The 11230-nt window shown below is 42.5% G+C and overlaps 1 protein-coding gene across 1 annotated transcript in view; it reads right to left on the bottom strand.

The window, feature by feature from the left end:
* The window catches only part of CTNND2 (catenin delta 2), a 656025-nt gene that overhangs the window by 284748 nt on the left and 360047 nt on the right, over positions 1 to 11230 (bottom strand). Inside the window, exons 6-7 of the mRNA XM_017738706.1 lie at positions 8622 to 8917; positions 199 to 564 (exon numbers count right to left, since the gene is read on the bottom strand). Of these exons, the coding sequence (XP_017594195.1) occupies positions 199 to 564; positions 8622 to 8917 (662 nt within the window). The remainder of the gene's footprint in view (positions 1 to 198; positions 565 to 8621; positions 8918 to 11230) is intronic.

Below are 11230 nucleotides of genomic sequence, written 5' to 3'. Positions count from 1 at the left end.
CTCGGGCCGAGAGGCGTCGAAACTCCTCCCGACGGCTGAAGCCAGCACCCGGCCGTGGGGCACAGCGCTCCCGGGCTCCGGCTCCGGACCGCGCTCACATGCCGGCCCCTAAAGCAGGCAGGGTTTGGCCCCGGCTCAAATACTTAGATACATACATATACAGACATCTATACACCCGCGCCCCTTTATTCTGCATACATTAGAGAAGAGCGGCCGAAGCCACGGAAGGGCCTTTAACCGAGTAACTTTCCTCGGTTTCCAGCAATCTGTGTCCTTAGGAGGAGAGGCACCGCACCAGGAGTTCGCTGCCCCCTGCGGTCCCGACCTCGGTGAAGGGGCGGAGGCAGGGGAATCCCGGGCCGGTGCACGCCAAGCCCCGCTGGAAGCACGGAAAGCGGCCGCCTCGTACTCAGTTACGCGGCACGAAGGGGGCGGGGGGTACGGGAGGAGCTGCCGGGGCCGGGCGCTTCCCTGGGCCACATCCAGCGGAGAATCTGCATCGGGATCGGAGGGAGCTCCCTGCACCGACCCGCTGGCCGCGGGCAAGGCAGCGCTGAGTTCCCTCTAAGACCGGTAATTGAGGGGGGCTGGGAAGAGGGAGCGAGAGAAAATCCTCGGGAGATGCTGCCTATGAGAAATTTCGGTTCGGTGTCTGAGCCGCTTCTGAAGCCGCAGAGGATGGAGCTCGCCTTCACACGCAGGCGGCTCCCCCTTTTTTTTTTTTTTTATCGGGGATCTTAGGCTCAAGAGATCATCTGTGAGTCTAGTAACATTAAAATCCTCTCATAACTGTACCCCGCAGTGAGTGAGAGCTCAGCGCTCTGTTGGAAGATGCACTGTTGGATTCAGATACTTTTTTTTTTTTTCTGGTTATGCAGGGGATTTACTTGAAACCTCAGAAACTGCTCCGGATCCTCGGAGTTGACAGCATAGTTTGAATCGGTCTGACCACTGCTTTGCCCAAACACACACACACCTCTCAGCTACTGATTTTCTTAGCCAGAAGAAGCTTTAAAATGTGAATAATGAATTTTGTGACTCAATTCGAAGAGGTGTTGTGAATGCCAAGAGCAGCATTGTTATACATTGAATAGCAATGTGGTTTTTCAGTAGCATCCTACAAAAAAACAAGTAGGCAAAAGCACCATGTTCCTGGTATGAAATTTGATTTATTTGCGCTAGGATATTCAATAAAGGATTTGGTCAGAAATTGAGGACAACATAACTAAGCGGAGCAAAAAATAAACAAGGTTCAAAATGCCAGAAATGTGTACTTCTTCCTAAGTACACCCACTGGAAATTTTTCTTCTTTTTTTTTTTTTCTACTTTTGGAGTCTGCCCCTCATCTTAAATGCTTTGTATCTGGGGGAAGAATATGTATTTTCCTGGACAGAGACAAGAAGAGAAGCTCCTTCTGTAGCTTTGCTCTCAGTTGTTAGTAGTGTGGAAGAAGCTACCAGCACTGACAGTGTTCTGGCTTCTCAAGAGAGCACTGCCAGACCCAAACCTCACTGGGTTTGGGAGGTTTTGCACCTCACAGAGCAATGGCTTTACACATAAATGAAATGGAAACTGTTCTCCTCTAGGTGCTCTGTACGGTGACTGCCAGGTGAGCAAGGGGCTCACAGATGCAAGTACCTGCTCTCTTTTGAGCTGGACTGTTCTGATTGCAGCAGTGAGTAACAAACACCACAGCTTCAAGTACAAGCCTTGAAATTTTCATAAACGGCCAACAAGTTCAAGTTGCTCATTTGAAAGGCTCCTCACAAAAACCAGGGAAGAAACTGATGGGAATATCAGTGAACTTTTAAAAACTACTTTCATGCTGAGCTACTTACCTTATATGCTCTAAACTGGAAAGAAGGACTAATCTGCATCTGACTGTCCAATAATGTATCTGACAGGAGTACAGTTTTCATTTTCCAGGTTTAGACTATATGGTAAAAACTTTTATAAAACAAAAACAGGCTGGCATGATTTAGGACAACATGCGCAGAGCAAACTTCGCACATAACAAAAGGTCATTCAAACCAGCTACATTATCAATTGATTTTACTTTTTGGACTGTTAAGTAGCATAGTAAAAATAATTTCATAATAAACACTTCCAAAATACAGTCTTCTGCAATGTTACCAGTGCACCAGTTACTTCTTCAACACACTGGTAATGCACTGGTAACTTCAACAGTTTGCTGTTGATCCTAAGGGTTTTTGGCAAGCACTGTCATCATGTATACAAAATTTATTTTTCTAATCTACTTCTACACTACTTCATGTGTCAAGGATTTAGAGTAATTAATTTCAAGTAAACCAGTATTATCCCATATTCCTAATAAATCTCTATAAAGCTGCAGGCAGTCTGCAAGCACTAATTCAAAAAAACCCCAAAAATCCTATTTCATGATCATTTGTTATAGGGAACAAGGTGTAGTGGTGGGACACAGTAATTAAATGCTTAATTAAAAATGCAGTATATAGCACTTCCTAAAAAGCTAAGCATTTGCTCTGTGTGAAGGAGAGAACTTCTGGTTGAACAGATTGCAATGAAAACACTAGCATGCAGTATTTTCTAGGATGTGACTAATCTCAGACCTGTCTTAAATGTACCATGAGGTCTTCAGGTTTTTTCAAAGGGCCAAGCGTGCAGTAACGTTCTCCACTCATGTTTTCAGAGACAAAATGTGTTTTAGTTTCTTACTGTGTTTCTCCCTGTCTGTTGCTTAAGACAGACATAAAGACACGTCATTGTTCACCCTGCAATGTGACATACTTCATATGCAAGAATGAAATACAATGGTATTTCCCCTTATTTTTTCCGTTTATCCATTATTTGTGTCAACCTGATAACAAAACTGTATTTAAGCTAATAAACTGAGAGCAAATTTGCTTATCAGTAATTATACTCTAGCATCAACCTATTTCATAGATGTTAATAAAAATCAAGGACTTTCTTACTACAGCCCTATAAATATCTATTCCAAGACACAGGGGTTTAATTTCCCCGGCATCCCAAAGAAAAGTAGCCTTGCTTATTTGGATTCAATACACGGTACAGCTAGAAAAATGTTTTCTTTCCCATTTAATGTTACTAGGAAGATAATTTTCTACTGATACAAAACTGTATCTTTAGAGCTTCATACAGAAAATTATTGAGGGTATCCAGTTAGGTTACAGGAAACTAGAGAACAGTCTAACTGTTGTTTGCCTGTTCATTCAAGCATTTAATGCCCTAAATTCCAGGAAATTTGGGGGATTCTTGGGGGGGGTTGTTTGGTTGGTTTTGTGTAGGGCTTTTTGTTGTTGTTGTTTGTTGGGGTTTTTTTTTTGGTTTTTTACAATTCCAATTGAAAATTTAAATTGGAACTTTAAACCAAAACAAGATTAAATGAAAGACTTCAAGATAAGATTTCTGTTTTGTGGAGTAGAATTGAGAGGGGCAAATAACTGTGTTGACTTATTTATTCTGCATAAAATTTTTCAGGGATTAGTAATTACAAAATGGCTAGACAAGTGAAACTTTGGGGCCAGCTGCTAATTATGAATCAGTGTGTTGATTCTTGCAGATTGCTCCCAGAGATTTAAGTAAGTCTGCATGCCCATCGTAGGTCTGGATGAACTTTAGTTTAGCACTAAATGCCAGCACCAGTTTTCAGCTTGTTTTGCTCTCTGGATCTCTTTGCCCTTAAGATCTCATACAAGGTCACATCTAATGAATACTAACATAGTCATATACAGTACACTGAGGTCCATGAGGAGACCATTTCTCGATTGCAGGGAGGATTTTCCAACTGTATGCTCAAGTTGTGTGGAAAACCTCCCTCCAGGCCACTATGGCTTTTAAATATTGGTGTGTGTTGGTAGCTTTCGGCAGAAAACTTGATCATCCTTATTAGGGCTTTCTAGAGACACTCCAAGGGTACAGGTCTATTTCACAATCTCAGTGATACTCTGAGCTTTTTCAGAGACTGCAAGACTTGCCAGTCTGTTGAGGGTGACTTTTTTTTTCTGTCAGCCCAAAGAACCTTCCATAAGGCTTCACTCAAGGCATCACTCTGCAGTGGTCTGATGCCTCTATCAACACTCTTAGAAAGGGCAGAAGAGGGCATGGAAATTGCTTAACATTCTTTAGTCTTGGGATGCGCACTTCACTCTTTGGGTAGGACCTTTCTTCTTTCTTCTGCAAGACTGCTTTAATGTCATTTGTAAGTTCTGACTAGGAAGATGCTACCTATGTTCAAGTGCTCTTATACAATAACAGATGCCAGACTATACCTCTGGATCCCTCAAATGTGTCCTATTTCACCTCTTTCTCCTGATTTTGTTCCATTGTTCCATTCCAAAATTCTAGCACTATAAGGAAAATTTGTCAGCCTACCTGATGCTACTCTCAAAGGTCATACATATAGATGAAGGTAGGTAATTGCAGTCTTCTACATCCACAAACCAAATTGTGTGAGATCTTTTCAGAGGGTCCAAGGATGGTCCATCTCAGGTTTTAAAGCAGCAACGAAAGCTACAGTCCTCATGCAGAATCAAAGCAGCATTGCAGATCTCCGTTGCCATCATCTCTAGTAGTGATTTGTTCTCTGAGTGCCGTAATGAGTAATCTGTCTTAAGATTTCATCTTGTTTCCTTTATGACAGAAAAAATTCTTTCATTCATATTTGGAATCTGGTTTTAAACACATCATCATCGGCCATACCCTACCTGATGGGAAATCCTTATTTTAGCTTTTGTCTGGGTAGATTATCAAGCAGCCAATTGTGGCCAGTATACGGTTTCTGCCTGACAACCCATTCTAGCACTCATCTGCTAGTGAGGTGTGGTGGTCTGATGAATGACAAACTTATGACTTATTTATAGGAAAAAGGAGACAGGTTAGAATACTAACTGTTAAATGGTTTTTCAAGACTTTTTAATCACCTTTATTTTCCATCTACTTTTTGACTTTTAGGGTTTTCCAATTCTGGGCCAGCTTACTCAGTCCAGAAGCATCAGGTGCACAGGATAATACACAGTAGGGATTTACCTGTGTTGCTGCCACAGCCTCTGAAAAGACTGCAGCATTACCAACAGCTAAACAAGTCCTCATCCAGAATGTAAACCTTCTTTCCTGTCCTGTTGCAAACACATGGCAGAGTATGTGGAAAGCCACTCTTTGTAGTACCTGCTATGCTTTATACTCCTATGGTATCGCTGCAACGTAAGATTTACTGCAACATTCTCAAGGTTGCAGTAAACTTGGTTATTCATAAATTATATTGTTCAAATAGATTTCTTTTTGAGCAACTCATCTACAAAATCTGCTCTTTTTTGTTTTGGTTTGGTTTTTTTTTTTTTTTTTGTAATAGAAGTCAGACTCTTCACAAATAAACTTCATTGATTAATGAAAGATATTTCAGCATCTGGACACTGAGTTTGAAAAGCTGTTTTCAGTGGGGAAGCAGAGTAATTCCCTGACAGACGAGTAGTTTTTGCTAAGAAATCCTATCCCAGTAGTATTTAGAAGATAAAAGTTTTGTGTTCTAAAGTAGTCAACGCACTGGAAAAACTCTGTGATCTATAATGAACTCCACCAAATTGACAAAAATGTTAGATTGCACTTTGCAGCACTATACAGGAAGTCCCAAGACTAATTAGTTTCTCTTTTTTATACAATTGCATTTTCACAAATTGTTCTTGCTGTCACAGCTGGCCTTGGGACTATTTACATTTTTTTTGCAAGCATTTGGACTATCATTCATGTTGAGAGATAGCTATATTCCTTGCAAACAAATACCAAAGGAAATTATCACAATCTGAGAAGCTTCAGTTCCTGAGGCTTATTTTAATTATAATAGGTATAGCAAAACAATTCTCAGGCTTGACTTCTTTTTCCCTGTAATTGTGGGATCAGCAATGGTCATATTCAGAATTTTTTAATTTTGACTTTTGAATTTTCCTCTTCCTGTTTACTTCTTTTAAAACCTCTTTTATGTGATTTTAATTGTATTAATTCTTAGTTTATATGGCAGTTTCTTAATATTTTCAAAATATATTTTAATTCATCTGAAGTTGTCAGGCATCCTCTGCAGGATCATGGTGTGAAAAATTATTAAGTTCTCTGAATTATTTTCCTGCAGGAATATCTACCCTACAACGTGGAGGAAAGTAAAAAGAAAATCTTATTTTCTGTCCTCTCATACCAAGAAAAACAAAGGATAGGAAATGCTGCTATACTAACTTACTAATTACCTTTCTGAAGGAAACCAATTCTCTCTGAAGTTGATGGTTCATGAGAGCTTCTCAGATCTAACCAATGTCTGTCTGCTCAGTGTAGCTTCAATGAAAAAAATTAGATCATTAATTTTTTGCCCTCCATGAATTCATCTTTTTCTATCAATGAGTATAATAAAATTTATATTAAGAATATATTTGTTTCTAACCTCTACAAATCTGCACAATTTTCATTCCTGCCTTTTTTAAGAAATACATTCTTTCTCCTTCCCCTCTCACTTCTACTTTGTTTTTGTTTCCGTTACTCTCATAACCTGCTCCCTTTCCATCATCTTACTTTTCCCAGCCTCCTTAAAGACTGCATCCCAGTCTTTCAGGCTGACTCCCAGGGTACGATGCCTTTCAAAAAGCATAGCTCCAGATGACACTATTTTCCACAAGATTAACCTGGAGAAACTGGCAGCCCATGGCATGGCTGGGTGTACTATTTACTAGGTAAAAACCTGACTGGATGACCAGGCCTAGAGAGTGGTGGTGAAAGGTGCTGCATCCAGCTGGTGGCCTGTCACAAGTGGAATTCCTCAGGGATCTGTGTTGTTTAATATCTTTATCAATGATCTGGACTAGGGGGTAGAGTGCACCCTCAATGGGTTTGCAGATAAAACCACGTTGGCTGAGAGTGTTGATCTGCTGGAGGGCAGGCAGGCTCTGCAGAAGGATCTGGACAGGCTGGATGGATGTGCCAAGGGCAGTTGTATGACATGGAACAAGGTGAAGTGCTGGGTCCTGCACTTTGGCCACAACAGCCTCATGCAGCTTTACAGGTTGGGGGCAGAGTGGCTGGAAAACTGCCCAGCAGAAAAGGACCTGGGGGTACTGGTTGACAGCTGGCTGAACATGAGCCAGCTGTGCCCAGGTGGCCAAGAAGGCCAAGGGCATCCTGATCTGTATGGGCAATAGTGTAGCCAGCAGGACCAGGGCAGTGACTGTCCCTCTGTACTCGACACTGGTGAGGCCACACCTCGAATCCTCTGTTCAGTTTTGGGTCTCTCAGTGCAAGAAAGACATTGAGGTGCTGGAGCAAGACCAGAAAAGGGCAGCAGAGCTGGTGAAGGGTCTGGAGCACAAGTCCTGTGAGGAACAGCTGAGGGAGCTGGGGTTGTTTAGCCTGCAGAAAGGGAGGCTCAGGGGAGACCTTATCACTCTCTACAATTGCCTGAAAGGAGGCTGCGGCCAGGTGGGCATCAGCCTCTTCACCGAGGCAACCAACAACAGGACAAGAGGAAATGGCCTCAGGCAGCATCAGGTGAGGTTCAGGTTGGACATCAGGAAGAATTTTTTCACTGAAAGGGTAGTCAAGTCGCCATCCCTGAGGGTATTTAGAAGACATGGAGATGTGGCACATGGGGACATGATTTACTGATGGCCAGTGCTGGGTTAATGTTTGGACTCCGTTCTTAGAGGTCTTTCTTCAATGTAAAAGATTCTATAAAAAAAAAAATGTACCTACCCAATTTGAAATTTAATTTAACTGTGCTTTATTTCATTTTTCAGTCTTAGAGGATAGGGAGCTTTTGTGAGCAAATTGAGAGAATAGAATATCGTATGTCTCTCAGTATCCCACAAACCATGCAATGACTATAATACTTGAACTCTCTTAGCAATTTAAGGCTTAAATAACTACTGTCTTCTACAGAATCCCGAACTGCAAAATGTCCTGGTGTCACACTGAGATGATCTCCTTTGCTGGGATGGCTAGCATCTAAACAGAGAAAATAACCTGTGCTGACCAACACAACCCAGTCAGACTTTGTTTATGTACAGAGATGTACATGAATTCTTCTTGAAATTTTTGTCTAAACTGAAGCTTAACTTTCTACTGAGAGGCTTTGAAGTCACAGTGAAAAGCACAGAAGGTGAGAAGGTTACATGTCAGAGCCAGGAGGAACCGTTCAGACAGGATTTACAAAGTTTTCATGAGTATCTGAGACAATCTTTCAAAATGTTTCAAATGTAGAGGCGACTGTCTCATAAACTGCTTGTGCTACAATATGTGGTGAAAAAAATGCTTCTTACACTTGAGATTAGGCCCTAGCACCATGTGATGCATGGTATCCCAAGCAGGTTTCACTCCTGGTGTCAAGCCTGGCTTTGTTTTGTCTTCTGGCACTTACTGCTTTCAGTTGTGCTGAGACCAATGCTGGCAGGTCCTAGACGTTAGGATGGACTCCTAATCAGCACAGTAACAGAAATTTGCTTTGAAAATTAAATGCTTGAACATGCTACTACCAAAATATATATGCAAACAACTAAGTAAATCTAGCATGCAGATCTCCTTTCTAATCAGGATTACTTTATTACTATGCAAGTCAACCCACCAGAGATTTACAAAAATCAAGATGGTAACCACCCTGCTGCAGGTGTGTTGAACGAGATAGAAAGTAAAGGCAGAAATTCAGGTGGGGGCAAGCACTGAACACCTCTTTCCTGGGAGCTGCTCCACACAATTTCATTGCTTAGGACACGTACCTGGCTGTAGCTCTGGATGGCACCTCTGGCCTGACTGCTGCGGGATGGGAGCTGGGCAGATGCTGTTTCACCCAGGGCAAGGGTCTGGTTGCTGTGGTAGCTGGCTGAGTACTGGAAAGATCCTTCAGGTTTGGAATTGAGCTGGAGCGCACTCTGGGAGAGGAGGCTGGGCCCTGTGGTGACAGGATTTGAGAGCAGTCAGAAAATTTCAGTGAAAGAGCATGCCTGTATTATCTGTCAAGTGAGCCTTGAAATTATCAGATGTATGTGGCTTCAGATTTTCAGAATTTGACTTTTCAGTAATAAAAATACACACATTACTTTGCTTCTTTTCCACTCAGTCATCATGTTCACGCAACAGACCACATTGCTTTCTTTGCAAGAAATGTATAGTTTTGACCGGTGAAGAAATTCTATGCCTGAACAAATCCAACCATACTATTTGATAGAGAACTCCTGCTTTTCAACTCAGAATAGTTGATGAGGGTTTTTTCTGCCCTAAGAATAAGCCTTGTTTATTTCACTTAATTATATCCAGTCGTTTTGCCTGGGAAATGCTAACTTGTCCTTCCCTGAGCCCCTAGCACATTAGATCTATTGATTACTGCCACTGTCCTGTACACATGGTGATGTAATACTTTGGTGCCTGTAGGGATGGATGGCAGCCTTTAAAATATTAATTGTTGTTCTCATCATGCAGGACACACCCTGATCTCAGCGCATCTTTGACGACTATTTTGTCAGCTATCTTATCTTACCCACCACAGCACTGCACAGCAGGAGAGCCAAGTACAGGCAGTGAGCCTAAACTGGGGCTGCCAGACTGAAAGGCACGTCAGGACCATGAACACTGGCACCTTCCACAGTTATTTAGTAGTTCTGTGAAACTAAAACATGTTTTAATATTCATTAGGTTCACATACAAGTGATTTAGCTTACCACATGCACACAGCAGATTTCCCAGTTTTTATCCTGAGACCATATATCAGACAGGGAACAGTCTGTTTCCACACAAGGAATCAAGTGCACATGCAGCAAGTTTGCAAACGACACCAAGCTGAGTGGTGCAGTTGACACACCTGAAGGATGGGATGTCATCCAGAGGGACCTGGACAAGCTTGAGAAGTGGGTGCATGGCAGTCTCATGAGGTTTAACAAGACCAAGTGCAAGGTGCTGCTCCTAGGTTGGGGCAACCCCCAGAACCAACACAGGCTGGGGGATGAACAAATCAGAGCAGCCCTGCCCAGAAGGACTTGGGGGTGCTGGTGGAGGAGAGGCTGGACATGACCCAGCACTGTGCACTCACAGCCCAGAAAGCCAAAAGTGTGCTGGGCTGCATCCAAAGCAGCGTGGGCAGCAGGGTGAGGGAGGGGATTCTGCCCCTCTGCTCTGCTCTGCTGAGACCCCACCTGCAGTGCTGCATCAGCTCTGGCGTCCCAGCACAGGAAAAACATCTGTTGGACCAAGTCCAGAGGAAGCCACTAAGTTAGATGGAACACCTCCCCTATGATGAAAGGCTAAGAGAATTGGGATTGTTCAATCTGGAAAAGTAAAGGCTTTAGGGTGATCTAATTGTGGCCTTCCAGTACCTGAAGGGATCCTACAAGAAAGATGGAGAGAGACTTTTTATAAGGGCATGAAGTGACAGCACAATGGCTTCACACTGGCAGAGCAGTTTTAGATTAGCTATTGGGAAGAAATTCTTCCCTGTGGTGGTGAGGCAATGGCACAGGTTGCCCAAAGAAGCTGTGGATAACCCATCCCTGGAAGTGTTCAAGGCCAGGTAGCATGGAGCCCTGAGCAACCTGGTCTAGTTGAAGATGCCCCTATCCACAGCTGGGGGGTTGGAACTAGATGATCTCAAAGGTCCTTTCTGACCCAAACGATTCTGGGATTATATGATTCTATGATACACGAAGAGCTACATTAAAATACACACTTAATCCTTTCTCTGTCTTCATTGATTTTAGTCTCTTTTAGTGTCTGGGCCCAGACACTAAAGTGAAATACAAGAGGAGGAAAAAGGGTCATACCTTGGCCATTGCATGGGTTACCTTCAACCCAAAAGCTACCATCTATAACACACTCAGTGGCTCCACAGGGATGACAGGTTCATCTTCTGGTTAGCACTAACAAGCTCACGAGAGCACAGAAGGTGACACGAACCTTACAAGATGTGAAATGATTATGGTGATTTTGCTCCCACAGAACATGCGATCAGTTCAGTTTTAAACAGACTCACAACAGAAAAATTCCAATGAACTTACCAGAAATAACTTCTAGTACATTCCTGATACAAAGGCAGTTTTTATGACCTTTAAGTCTTTGCTATGAGGATATAAAGCTGTTCCAAAAAGATTTCCACTTAGAAAATGTGCAAACAACCCCACCCCCGAATTACATGGAGAGTATTTTTTCCTCTAGCCTATTTCTCAGAAATGGCAGAAGCATTATAACTGCTATTTTCCAAAATCCAACCTGAACC

Source organism: Corvus brachyrhynchos, unplaced genomic scaffold, assembly GCF_000691975.1.
Source record: "Corvus brachyrhynchos isolate BGI_N302 unplaced genomic scaffold, ASM69197v1 scaffold23, whole genome shotgun sequence".
Taxonomy (NCBI): Eukaryota; Metazoa; Chordata; class Aves; order Passeriformes; family Corvidae; genus Corvus; species Corvus brachyrhynchos.
The sequence above is the reverse complement of the archived record's forward strand: the minus strand, read 5'-3'. Positions and strand labels throughout refer to the sequence as shown.